The 14635-nt window shown below is 39.3% G+C and overlaps 1 protein-coding gene across 7 annotated transcripts in view; it reads left to right on the top strand.

Annotated features, from left to right (window-relative positions):
* The window catches only part of LOC127972817 (teneurin-4), a 205920-nt gene that overhangs the window by 150714 nt on the left and 40571 nt on the right, over positions 1–14635 (top strand). For 5 of the 7 annotated variants that reach the window (XM_052576618.1, XM_052576621.1, XM_052576624.1 and 2 more), the window contains 5 exons: positions 3938–4199; positions 6967–7234; positions 7322–7465; positions 9470–9719; positions 10674–10694. In XM_052576618.1, the coding sequence (XP_052432578.1) occupies positions 3938–4199; positions 6967–7234; positions 7322–7465; positions 9470–9719; positions 10674–10694 (945 nt within the window). The remainder of the gene's footprint in view (positions 1–3937; positions 4200–6966; positions 7235–7321; positions 7466–9469; positions 9720–10673; positions 10695–14635) is intronic. The other 2 variants (XM_052576625.1, XM_052576620.1) reach the window with 1 other exon arrangement.

Below are 14635 nucleotides of genomic sequence, written 5' to 3'. Positions count from 1 at the left end.
TTGGAGGACAATTTTATTCCCAGCACACCATTGCAAATTTTGCCTGTTTGCTTGGATGGTGGTTTCTGTAGCCATAAACAATCTTCCATCTCCCTGGCTCTCTGTATTTTTTCCCTCTCTTTGCTCGTAAACACATGGTCACCCTCCCATAACAGCCCATCAAACACTGCAAGAACAGACTCGGTACGGCATGAAATCACCAGTGCACCTGTTTGCTTGCTTAAAAATGGGAAAGCTCTCTTAACTGATTTTGTTTGATTGTGGTCTGTTCTATACTGGTGCCTTTACTTTTTAAATTACTTCTTTGTCCACTTCCAAAGAGGTCCCTCTGGTTCTCTGCCAACCACTAGTGTAGGAATGACCAAGTAACATGCTGTGGATATTCATGGAATACAAAATTTTTGCAAAAGTCAGACTCTTGACATCCTAAAAGCCATTTATTATACATCTGCTTTGATGCATTGAGAGTCCCTTAAGCAACCCTGATCTCCTGAAGGAGAGAGCAGAATGCTGTGTCACGTAATCAAGAATCAATGAACTATAGATGGCAGACTTAGAAGATGTCACATGATAATTAAAGTAGTCGAAGTCATGAGAGATTCAATACTCCTTGGAATATAACAATATTTTATTCTAAATAATAAAAATAAGGTTTGGGGGGGGTCCAGCTAACAAACTAAGAATGTTTAATTAATACTACCACTAAGTTATGAAAACATAATTTTTAACATTATTAATGTTCTAAGAATGTCAAAAAGTTCATTCTATTCTAAACACATTCTATTTTTTATTTATTTTTTCATTATCATTTATTCAATTTGAACTTTACTTTTGAATGTTCTCTTAAGCATCTGAAACAAGCAGTAAGTAATGTAAAAAAAAATAAAAAATAATAATAATTACAAAAATATCCAACTAAAATGAACAATTATAAATTATGTTTCTGTGCTAACATGTTGAAAACATTCAGAACGAACAGATAACATTATTGGAAGAATGTTTGTTCATTACTGTCCCTGGGATAGTGGCAGCTATGGCTCAAAAGAAAAACTGGATTAAATCCTAGGCAAACTATATGCTGGACATTTTTTAAGTAGTTTGCTAAGCTAATTGGTGGATAAGTTAACAGGATGCTAAGCTGAACAGCTAGGCTAATCAACTACCCTGATGAAAAAAAAAACAGCATAGTTATGTTTTGACGCTGGGATGCTGCTTTATGCTGGTCCTTTTAATGATTTATGTTGGTCCTTTGCAAGCACATGACCAGCATTAACCAGCATCCCAGCATCAAAACATACCTAACCAGCATATGCTGTTTTTTGTTTTGTTTCATTTTTTTTACATGCTAATCGGTTGGCTAACTGATTAGCATGTAAACTGAATAAACATAAAGCTAAAATTTTAAAATGTTTTCAGGTACATTATCCCTTGGGAAAATGTACAGTGGCTTAATTTAGGAAAAGATGTAGTAATCGTGTTGTTTGGCATATTAATTACCATTTGTATAATCACAGAGTGTAGTAGTAATTAGTGTAGCAAAACCAGGGTTATTTTGTGGTTACCATGGTTTAACTATAGTAAATGGTTTCGAAGTAAATCCATGGTAAATTTTATGTAATAATACTAATTGTATTATAATAGTTACATTTATGTCTATACTAACAAATAACTAAAATAAAGCTCCCCTTGCTCTCAAAATGCAGTTGGTTGAAAATTTTAAGGGAGTCAGTTTTAGAATGTGCTTGTCTTAACAAATTTATTTGTGAATTCAACCATATATAGCTCTCAGGACTCACAACCAAATTATGCCACTCTGTGAACAGCCTAAGTTCAGTTAAGAGGACTAGAAGTGGGTGGCTTCAACCTGTTTGGGGTCTAAGCCATCGATCTGGCTAACCCCTTTGGGTTAGCTCTGCGTCCCTTCAAAGTGTGCACTGATAGGCTGAATGCACTAATAAAGTGTGTCACCCTTGCCTGAGGTGCTTGTGTGATAGATAACAGGCCTGTGAATCGCTCATCGATTGGCATGGCAGCCTTTAGGGCCGTGTGTGTGCCCGTGTAATGGTTATATGTTTGTGCACATCTTTCATCGCATGTGACTGGCTGGCTAGCTGTTACTGCAGATTAGCGTGCACTCTATACAGCTGCATAAAAACGCACACAGGCTGTCTCTCGCAGACACTCCCTAACAAGCACGCTCTGTTCAAACTCCCACAGCGCACAGACAAATTCTCACATTTTAGCAAGGGCACGACAACAAGGGCAAAGCAGACCTTTGTTTATCAGCCGTGCCAATGAAAGCTCTGTGAATAGCCCTTTGGGATATGTAGTTGAATTAATGTTCAAGCAGCGTGAGGTGTGACTACAGATGCACGCCGCATCTCTGCCAAACCCTGAGAACAAAGACACACAGTACAGTGCATTCTGCGAGTCCACGTATCACATAATTGCTAATCGGCTGTTTGTGTTGTAGGCGTGTTTGGCACTAAAGTGCATTTTTGCTTTCATTTCTACCAGAGCGTGTTGTAAAGGTGTGTCTCCCCATGATGATACACAAGAAAGCAGATCAGAGTAGCATTCTGGGTTTGTACACAATCAGTCATCTAGCGAGCCGCACACACGATAGCCTGCATATAGCATCCTGTTTCGTTTCTGTTTAGCGGCGTCAACAACAGAGCTCTCTGATCAGAGCGACTCTATATGCAGAGCGTGTTCTGCCATTGTAGCATTGTTGTAAAGTTATGTTAGCGCAGACAGCTTCAGATGCACAGATCAATAATACTTTACCCTTCCCTTAAATGTCATTTCCCCTCTCACCTCCTTTATCAAAGCACAACAAAGACGCTCAGCGGCATACGCATGGCTACTGCGGCGAAGAGGAATCTTGCCAGTTTATTCCCCAAAAGAGAATAACGACATCACACACCACCCATTCATGCGGATTTTATTAATGCAAATTCAAAAGCACAGTGTATTAGACTGAGCCAGTGGTTCATTGTATTCCAGTCACATTGTGGAGCTGCCAGATAAAAACCGTCCCGACTAACTGAAGCCGAGTCCTTTTCAATGGAATCCTGTCATTTAGAGAAACATAATGAATTACGACCTTTATTAAGTCTGGTTTTGATGACAGTACAGAGTAATGGCGAATAATGTTGATTAAAATGTTAGTAAATGGCATTATGAGATAAGGAAATGCCATTGCAATTTTATTGAATAGGAAATCAAGACACCATTTTCAAGGGTGTGACAGTTGGCATACTTGAGCAATTAACTGTAACTAATGAATCAGATCCACACACTCTAAATTCTGACATGTATGAATAAAATAATTAAATAGATTGGTAGATGTAGAGAATTATGGTATGGAAATATGGTATAGAAGCTTATAAATGATTAATGTTTATTTCAAAATAGTCGTTCATCCAATTTGGAAACTCTTTCATAAGAGTTAAGGCATAAGTGTAAATAGCCTCAAAGGGTAGTTGAGAAATTGACAATTTCAAAAAATTAATTTTGGGTCCGTGTAGCTGCCATTAATGATTAAATATGCAGGTCAAATTAACCTCCAAATATCATAATCGTAATACATTTTGTATGCACATTGAACAACAAATCAGATCGTTAAAACACCATAGGTTAGCCTTTATTTGTGAGAACTCAAAACGGGTCAGTTTGCAACATAATATAAGGGGAAGAGTAATTTTATGGTAGAAGTTTTACTTAAGGGGATAAAGGTGATCATTAATGGATAGTTCTTTGTGGGGCTTAAACCCAACAACCTTGCGGTTACCGACCCAGATTTTGATAACCACAACTGCAAAGTTAACATTTCTAAAAGAAAACTACTTTATATTCTAACATTATTGAAAATGAATGAATGGCTTTATCACAGTCGCTGCTCCGTGTCTAACTGTACATGTTGTCTTTTCTTCAGCTTTGACCTGGTGAGTAACGGGGGTGTGGCTGTAGCCCTGAGGTTTGAACGCGCTCCGTTCATCACTCAGGAGCACACCTTGTGGTTGCCGTGGGGACGCTTCTTTGTCATGGACACCATCGTGATGAGACATGAAGTCAATGACATCCCCAGCTGTGACCTGAGCAGCTTCACCCGTCCCATGCCCATCGTCCTGCCTGCCCCGTTGACAGCATTCGCCGGGACCTGCGTCGAGAGGGGCAACATCGTTCCAGAGATCCAGGTGATAAGCTATAGAGAGGAAGTGAAAAATGTGTTACAATTCTAAATGTGTACGATTGATCAGTTAATGCAACCAAAACAATGAGGGCAGGGCAACATAATTTTGACAAAAAATATCCAATTTAATGTATTCCCTCTCTATATAATTACCCCCACTAAATGGTCTGGAAAATGCATCAAGATACAAACATACTAAATGAAAATATAAAGTTTTAAATCCATGGTACTGTAGGTGATTTATACATACATTCATTTGTTTTTTCTGTTTTTTTTTTCACGATTATGACTTTATGATAATAGGAAATTTCAGAGTTGACAGGAAGTGGGCGAGAAGAGGGGGGCGGGATCGGGAAGGTCCTCCAGCCGGGATTTGAACTCAAGACACCCGTAGCACAACAGTGCTACATGTAGGCATGCTTCCCACAAGGCTATCAGCACTGACATATATTCATTTTTTATTTTATCTTTGTACTCCGTGATTCCAGTTAAATGACAGACTTCTAGATTCTTCTATTATTTTGGCCTCTTAAACTCCGCCTCTTATCTTACTATTCGTCTTAAAATTCTGATTTACCGCTATCTAATCAACAACCAATGGATAAAGTCCAACACTTTTTTTTTTAACTCAAATGTAAACTTTAATTACATTTTCAATTCCAATTTGTGTATTTAAAAAGCTTGTTTTTTGTTTGTTTTGATTTAACTATATTTTTGTCTTCATCTTAACTTTTAAGACTAATGTTTTTAAACAGTCTGATTCTCGTTTAGTCTGACAGTTACAAACCGTTCAGAATTCGACGGCTGTCTCAAACTGATGAAAAAATTTGGTAATTTGCCACAATTGATCCCAGACTGGTACTGCTTCGTAATGATTTTCTGATAGACAGCAGCGGCATATATTGGGAAATGTACATCAGAAGGGAATGTAGGAGGATCTGTCTGGGGTGGCAGTCCTGTGATTTTATCTCCTGTGTGTAATTGGGCAGACATACACAGTCCAATTTACTACGCCAGACATTTTCTGAAAAACTATAATTACATTTAGACAAAAACAGCATGGAAGCTTTTTGAGTCTGACTCCTGGAGGCGCTTCACAGTCAGTGCTTGGAAAAAATATCTGTGTTTTGGACTTGCGTTGACTGTCATCTAGGTTTTATGTGTGTGAGTATATGTATGTTAATTTCATTGTATCCTTTAAATAGATATTTTGTAATACGCACGTGTGTGTGTGTTTGTTTGAGTACTGATTGTTCTACTTGTACCTGTATGCCGCCTTTCTAATTATTTTGTCGTCTTATTTGGTTAACAAGATAAATGAGTCAGCCTCACATGCATTGTGCTTGTCTGGGCTATTAATATCGGCACAGATCTGTCCCATCCCAAATCTTCAGGCTATTTATTCGTACACCTCTACACACACCCACACGCAGAGTTTTCACAGGTTTACAAACGGAAATGTCTATGGAGGAGATTTTCTTATCAGTGTTTATTGACGCAGTACCGATCGGCTGTGTTTATTGGTCAGCTTTGTGACTGGCTGTGATAAAGGAGCGATACGCTGAGAGTTAATGAGAGCTCTGCAGTGAGCAATGAGAAACCTCAGAGCCACCAAGTCTCCGAACTGACTTCCAGTGCGAAAACGAAGGTGTTGTTAATGATGCCTGTGTGACCTAGACATATGTATTGCTTTTCAATGAGTAATTTGTTCACTTTTTACGATAATTAATTATTTTGAATGTTTCTGGGTCACATTTCAACCCCAAAATTATATTAAAAACATTTAGGTGGAACTATGGTTGTTCTAAGGAAAATTTACAGAATCTACAAAGTGTATGGAAGGGGAAAAATCATTATTATTAGTAGTAGTAGTAGTATTTTTTTTAAATGCACACCAGGAGAGGTCAAATCAGAAACTGGAAATAAAATTAATACTGTATATTTCACCTTTTTGATCGCACTTGCCTTCATCAGGGCTAGATTGCAAGTGCAAATTGTTTATATATATATATATATATATATATATATATATATATATATATATATATATATATATATATATAGTATGTATATACTTTTGTTATTTTGTTATTTTTAGTTTTTAATAGGATATTTGTTAGAGGTTCACCATAAGAACAGAGACTATTGGCATGATGTGTGATCATTTATCTAATATATGGTGAAATAAACAGCATTATTCTTTTTTTTTTTTTTTGGAAAGCAATGTGTATAATATAATAAAATAAAAAAATGGTGTGTATGTGTATATATATTATACATATATGTGTATATTTTATATACTTATAAATCATCTTTGCCATCACAGGAATGACTTACTGTATACGTATTAAAATAGAAACCAGGTCTTGTAACTTGTAATAATACAGTACTTCACAATAGTACTGTTTAACTGTATTTTTGAGCAAATAAATGTAGTCTTGTTGAGCCAACAATCTTTTCAACCCCAAACCAAAGTAGTGTATATTTGGAGATTTTTTTTAATATAAAAACGTTTTTTATATAAAAACTTTATTCTTTCTCTTTGAGGTGAAATATGCCCTAGATTCACCCAATAATTGGTATTTTTGCACTGTATAATAAAACGTCTGCTGTGAAAAAATTAATTCATTCTCATTTGCGTATATACCGGAGATGCTAAATAATGCAAACACTTCTCAGCAGGGTTCATTCCCCACAAAATTAGCAAATTTGTTACTGTTTGCTCTGTTTTCTTGTGACTAAAATGAACAATTTCACCTCTCTCTCTCCAGACCCTCCAGGAGGAAGTGCGGATCCCAGGTACAGATGTGCGTTTGAGTTACCTGAGCAGCCGGACATCGGGGTACAAGTCCCTCCTGCGGATCACCCTGACCCACTCCACCATCCCGTTCAGCCTGATGAAGGTGCACCTCATGGTGGCCGTCGAGGGTAGGCTCTTCAGGAAGTGGTTCTCAGCTACACCCAACCTCTCCTACGACTTTGTCTGGGACAAGGCCGATGTCTACAGCCAGAAAGTGTATGGGCTGTCTGAGGCTTTCGGTAAGTGGAGAATGACGTTGTCAGTGTCTCATTTCTCAGAGCTGTTATCACTCAAATTCAAATGTGGCTCTAATTCACTCCTGCTAGTGTCGGTGGGCTTCGAGTATGAATCCTGTCCGGATCTGATCCTCTGGGAGAAGCGAACAGCCATCCTGCAAGGATACGAAACCACTGCATCCCACCTGGGCGGCTGGAGCGTGGACAAACATCATGCTCTAAATATCCAAAGTGGTGAGCTAGTACAACATGAAAGATATTCAGTTGCTTACAGACACACAGTTGCTTATTAATGATTCTATTTGTAGGGTTTGCCCCATTGTGGAAATTCTCAGAAATGCTCACTACTTGCTGAAGACAAACATGTGTTGCTTGAGAAGACACAGCTTGGACTGTGACCAGATGTTATCACATGAATTCATACAGTATAGCACCTTATACAATACAGATTCAAAGATTCTTCAAATTGATAAACAGGAAAATAACAGTCAATCATGAAATGTTCAATTCAGCTATTAGCAGCTCTACAGAAAACAATAGTGTCATTATTATTTAGCTCAAATCGGTTCAGTGATTATATCCGTATGACAGCAACTCCTTATTGGAGTAGAACATGTCAATTTTCCTACTGGTGCTGAATTGGCTCTGAAATCGGTGATTGCCTAAACTGCTCCGTTCAGTTCCTGTCAAGTAGTCTTTCTGCCAGCGCACAGGCGCACTTATCTCGGTAAATGAGGCGCACTTTCAGCACAAGTGTTAGGAGCGCAGGTGGCAGCTTGGTCTGTCACTAAAACCCAGCGATGTCGACATGAGGACTTCCGGTAAAAATTTGCTCAAATTCTTCAAGTGTCAACTCACTCTTACCCTCTCTTTTCCCAAGTGAATTTGCAACCATTTCGTTTACACTTGTTTTAATGTCCTCTTTATAATTGCTTCTCCTTGGCTCCGGTAATTTCCGCCGTCAAATTATTCACACAGAGTGCAAAACAAAATTTTATCAGGCTCTATGAAAAGTTTTTACACCTGAATGAAACTTAATCACAATCATGTAAACTTGAATTGCTGCCAAAAAAAATTACAAAATCTATATATATATATCAGACAAAAAAATAATGCCAGGCTTTGTAAAAAAAAATGTAAAAAAAATTGTAAAACGTAAAGAAAATGAACGAACTGAAGCAAAATCTCACGTTTTTGTGTGTACACCTGAAAGTTAGGCAAAATTAATTTAACTTATTTTTTCACCGTAAAACTATTCACACCAAACATGCCACACAATTTCGTGAGGTTTTGCTAGAAGTTTAGGGTTTGTGAAAAGTTATTTTCCAAATAAAGTGATTCACTCTCTGACTTTTTGTGTTTTAATGCCTAATCCATTCAATTTACAAAAACTTTTTTAAACAGCTCCACATTTATCTGGAAAACTCTTCGGCGCAAAAGCTGATATGTGACTGATCAGTAATTTGTATTTTTCTAAAACCTTTACCAGCAGGTAAATGTACTCCAAAATAGCTTTTAAGCTTCAAGGAAATGCATGGTTTCAACTGAAAGCTTTTTACACAGTGAAATTTGCAGTGAATTTTCGAGCTTGATCAGAATAAACCTTTGCATGAACGCCAGTAAACCCACCTGCATTTCCAGCCAATCAGCATGGGCAGACTGGAAGCGCTATTATTTAGCATCTCTCAAAACACAGCACTATTCAACAGGTGCTCGGGGAGAATACGGCGCACAATAAAAATCACAGGAAATTGAGTTTCGCAAACTTTGCCACTCTGCCACTTTTGAGTGGCGTTTGCGGTGAACTGTTCAGCGCTGGAGATTCATTGAGGCATGCCATGGAGATTCAGATTGACTGTGATACTGATAATAAGAGGAAGTTGTCTTTCATGCTGTGACTGTGAACCTTTACTTAGCTGGGCTCTGTACAGCAGCATCTGGCTGTGCAAGTGAAAAATAACTCCTTTCGATAAATGAATTCAGTTCCGTTTAGCACATCTCGATCCTGCTGGTTATTTAGCAAAATCCTTTCTCAAGCGCCAGCAGCTGTCCCATAGCTCTGTGACAGAGAAAAGCTCCATACAAACACATTTAATGTCATTAAATTTGAGCAGAATTGAATCCGCTTTAAAACCTCCGCTTCTCATATCCGATAAAACCTGTTGATTTACTGCAGAGTGAAGGCTGCTCTGAATGAATGGACAAAATACTTATGACGTCTCTCTCTTTGGCTCTCAGGTATCCTGCACAAGGGTAACGGCGAGAACATCTTCATTTCCCAGCAGCCCCCTGTCATCGGAAGCATCATGGGTAACGGGCGAAGGCGCAGTATCTCCTGTCCAAGCTGCAACGGGCTTGCGGACGGAAACAAGCTGCTCGCACCTGTAGCTTTAGCCTGTGGGTCGGATGGTAGTCTGTATGTGGGGGATTTCAACTACCTCCGTCGGATCTTCACCACGGGAAATGTCACGAGCGTCTTGGAGCTCAGGTTTGGCATTCTGCATGTGTATAGAGACACAAGTATTCGCATACCCACCAAAATGACAAGTTGCTTTGTTCATCCTGTTAGATAAGTTGCTCACAAACCAAAAGATATCTGACTATCAGTACTTATAAAACAGGATTAATGTTACTGGCCTTTTACTTTTAAAGAAATAGAGAATAAAGAATATTTTATTGTTGGTATCATTGCAAACCTGTGCGGCTGCAAAAGACCCCGTTGGATTTGTTGAATTTTCATTTTTGCCGGGATAAACCACAGTATTTGTTTAAATGTAATTGCTTTTGCTCAGAAATGTATAGGATGAATATGAACCTTGCAAAAAAATCATTCATTTCTTTGACCCAATAAGCACACATACATCTTTGAGATATCTGTTAAAGAAAAAATAATTTGGAAAACGTCAATTTATTATTGGGCATAGACATTTGTTAGTAAATTTGCATTTTATACTTTACAAGCCACAGCAGCCACCTGGATGCGTTTTAGAGATGAACTGAGAACAAACAAACTATACATTACATTTCTAGATAAAATTCAGAAAATAGACATCTAGGCCAGACATTCTCAACTGGTTTACTTAGTGTTTACACTGGATTAAGTGTTGTTGCAAGACTGTACCATACAATAAAAAAGTGTGCAATATAACATGCATTTTGTTTTTAGCTTAGTTTTTTCACATAAGCACAGACCCGTGACCCATTTTCTCTAGTGACACACCAGTTAAGAATCACTGGCCTAGGCTACATAAGTATGTGTGCTATGAGGGAATCCTTTCTATTCATTATGAATACAGTAGATATGCTTGTAGAATTATAGTAGTAGTATAATTTTACCACTCTAACCTTTTCTCTGTACATTAATGCATGAATTAAGTACTAACACTTTGAGCTAACCTATTTTCCCACTTTCTTCTTTTCATGCTGCTCTCGCTAAATACAGAAATAAAGATTTCAGACATAGGTAAGAGCTCTTCTAAAGAGTCATACTATTTATTGTGATGAATGAACTTCAGCTAAATACTCTATGCAGTCTTTGTTTTGATGTAGAGTTGCTTTTGTGGCCGCCTGTGGAATGCACAGGACGTGTTTTTTCGTAAATGAAGGCGTACTAAGGAGTGCATTAAAACACGTACTCTCTGGATAGCAGTAAAATGGGCAGTGCTACGACTGAGCTTTGAAATAGTACTGTGGATCAATGGAGACCAGTTTGACGCATGGGTAAACTCTCAAAGTGGGTTACTGCAACAGAAAAAAAATGATTAAAGAATTGTGCACGTTAAGGAAACCAGAGTCAGGGCACATCATTTGAAATGTCAGACAGGATGATGGAACAGCAGTTACCAGCTTAGCATAAGCCCGGTATCAGCGTTTTAAATATTTCTCACCCTCAGGGGACTCTGCTTCCTTAAAGAATACAATTACCCACCCCTCCCCATTAGAAGTACCCATGCTGCATTACCCACAATACAGTGTAATATTTCACCCGATGACAAATTACACATTTAAATCGCCGTCGGATCTGAATACACAGTTCGTTAACATGTTTAATTTGACAAATGGCAGCGTGGTATCGAGGAAAAAAAAGCATCAGGCATCAAACTTCGATTTAAGCTTTCAAATATAACCCACATCCTCCCTGTGGTGTTATGAACCCTTAATATGGGATGCGTGGCACAACCAGCTGTGGGTTTTGACAGGCAGCAGTGTGACAGCTAACAGTATGATGCTCACGTATGACTGACAGGATATGAGTGGGTTCTTGGCGAGAGGTTGGGTAAATTCAGGACACCTGCGGGCTTCAAAAATGCCATCCTTCATGATGAAGTCTCCGTTTAACCCTGCGTCCTCAGGTCGTGACTTACCTGTGGACAGTTTCGTCAAGACAAGGGGTGGCATCGCTCATCATGTCACTATTAGATATGGGCACATGTGCAATGCTGCGGTAAATGGCTAAATACTGTTTACTGCATATTTGCATTGATAGCTGAGCATTAACATAGTAGATTGTACACTAGGTCAGACTAAGTTCCTGGAACCCCCCCCGCCCCCGGAACCCTGCAAATTCTGCATCTCTCCTTTTTAATGACACATCCATTTCAGGTCTTTGAGTCTGAATTAATGAGCTGATGATCTGGATCAGTTGTGTTTGATTAAGGAGACATGGAGAACGTGCAGTGTTGGGCGGGCGTCCAGAAACATGATTGGGAACCAATGCACTAGGCTACAAAGACAATCACTGCAAGTCAGTTTATTTCAATTGGGATGATGCATTCCAGTGACGAAGGGAAGAAAAGCAAGGGCCTACGAAATTGACACTCTTGTCATGCCACCAAGAAGTACCTTGAACATGCTCTGTCATGAAGGCATCTGTTGATCAATGAACATTTTCGAGACCAGCTGTGCTTCGGAACAAGGGTCTCCAACTTTCCCCAAAACGACTGCTTGGAAGTTTTTAGTAAGCCTGAAGTCCTTGATTAACAGGTTGAGGAGTGCTTAACTAGGATTCGAACTAAAGCTGCATTCACGCCATGTCATAATTACGTAATTCAACATGTGGCGTTCTACTCAAGCTTCACTTTGTTTTCCACTTTGCAACCTCAGAGCTGTTTGTGGACTCGGATGTAGCACTTAAGTTGCACATAAATGAATCTGATGGTGTGTTCAGGTGGTATAGTGGTCAGATGGTTCAAGATGTGTGTCTCAGAATATTAGGGATTTTAAACAACATCTGCAAATGGAACGGCTAAGATGACCGGAAAGCAAGCTTTTACACCGCCATAGCAGAGAACGTAAAAATCACTGAGCAACCATAAACAAGATGGCTCAATGTGGCGTTCAGTCATTTATTGAAGTATGAATGATGGATCATGAGGAGGATGTTTGGGCAATACTTACATTGTCCGCATCACATCAGCTCTAGTCTAAGTGCTACCTGAGGTGTTGTTGCCAACAGCAGACATATCTATGTACAAACTATTTTCTTTTTTTGAATTATCTTAAGTTTAAAACATGTCACCAGAGATTAAATAAAAGACTAATGGTAGAATCGTATAGAGATGCAATTACAATGTTATATACCATGAAACCATTTACCAGCCTAATCTGTCACATTGTAATGACTACAGCAAACCTTTTCTCCCGTAGTAGATGGTTACAGTAGAATGTCACAAAGTAACTGTTACAGTCTCATATGCACAACACAACATCAGAGTGCTGTTGCCATTCCATCAGTGGCTGTTGCTTAAAGTCCCTATTCCCAGATATACCCTATTCTCTGTTCCCAGGAGTTGGAACAACTCCTAGTAGAACATCACATGTTGTCATCTCGGAATTACGAAATGGTGTGAATGCAGCTTGGGGCTGCACGATGTGTCGTTTAAGCATCGATATTGCAATATACGAATCCACGATAGTCACATCGCAGGATGTGCTATGTACGCTGTCCGTAGGCTTTCTGTAGTTGATCCGTTATTCATTAACTGTATGGGCCAGCTGCTCCCCGGCCCTTGACGAATGTGATTTGCGGATTAATTGCACAGCTTAACCATCATAGAGTGAAAGTTTATCATTTGCATGTGTTTTTAAGTCCTGTCAGTTTAACAGGGCAGAGAGAGAGAGAGAGAGAGAGTGGGAGAGAGAGCGTGACAGAGAGAGAGAGAGAGAGCGTGCAAGAGAGCACGCACGCGAAAGAGAGAGAGACAGAGAGAGAGAGTGAGCGAGCGAGCCCCGGCCGCACGCTCACCATCTTCAAACAACACGAGCACTGTCTTGCTCTCTCTCCCTCGCGCATATTAATCATTTGACATGACGGTGTCAATGTTTAAATCAAATTAAAATTAGAATGTAGGTGTGATCACCCCATTTTTGTTTGTAAGAAAAAATTATATTAGATTTCATATCGCAATATATATCACAGAAAAATAAAATATCGCAGCTGTAATGCAGCTTAAACTCTGCGGAGCTGTGACCCTCCAGGAACAGGGTTGAATTCCCCTGTTTCGCCCTTAAAAAGTGATCTCATGCATTTATGTCCATCAAACTGTCTGCCAAGTAAACAAGCATTTGTGTTTCTCTCAGAGTCACTTTTTGTCCAAAGGGCCTCTAAATGCTTTGTAGTGTTTTTGTAGGTGCTGCTTTGTATTATCGGCCTTGAACCAGGTTTGTGTTGTTCTTTTGATTGTAAAAGTTGTGCTTCGGGCTAAATCACTCACCGGAACACGTTCCAATAATTCATTTTAGAAATATACCTGTGTAGAAATGACTGCTGAAAAGGCCAAAATCATATTTGCAACCAGAAAGGAAAGAGTCATCACTGTTGTGTGAAAACAAATAAAGGCATCTCAGTGTTTATGTATGTGCAAACAGATGAGAGAATATGATCTCTCTGACATACCCGCTGACCCCCTTTCCACAAGAGTCGCTCACCTCCATCGTCACAGCAACATGCTGAAAAATCCAATTATCCTCCCCAGACTGGCTTTAGTTGTTGAATATAGATGGAGCCTATGAAGGTCAGGGTGTTCTCCTCATCACAGAAAGCACAATGGTGCATGCCTCCAATAACACAAAGTGAAACACAGAGACTGCTGGGACTGAAAAGCATCTACCCGAAGGGTCACGCCCCCCCTTGCAGAATGGGATTGAGATTTTTCTTGACAAATCCGTTTTACCTTCTTTCCAAACCGAGGACATCATTCAGCATGGTCAGCAGCCACACAGTGACATGCCAAGCCCCAGGTCAACCGAAGCAGCCTGTTTCCAGCGATCTTCTGGAAGGTCAGTTGTCGGTCTGAATAATAGACCGAAGCTGACAATGCTGCAGACCTGCCACTTTTCCTTTCCACACTCTCACATTGGCCCACTGGGCTTTGACACTAACAGCCACAGAATTTCAGGGGAACA

This window comes from Carassius gibelio, chromosome B15 (assembly GCF_023724105.1).
Source record: "Carassius gibelio isolate Cgi1373 ecotype wild population from Czech Republic chromosome B15, carGib1.2-hapl.c, whole genome shotgun sequence".
Lineage (NCBI taxonomy): Eukaryota > Metazoa > Chordata > Actinopteri > Cypriniformes > Cyprinidae > Carassius > Carassius gibelio.
This window is presented reverse-complemented; position numbering and strand designations above follow the sequence as displayed.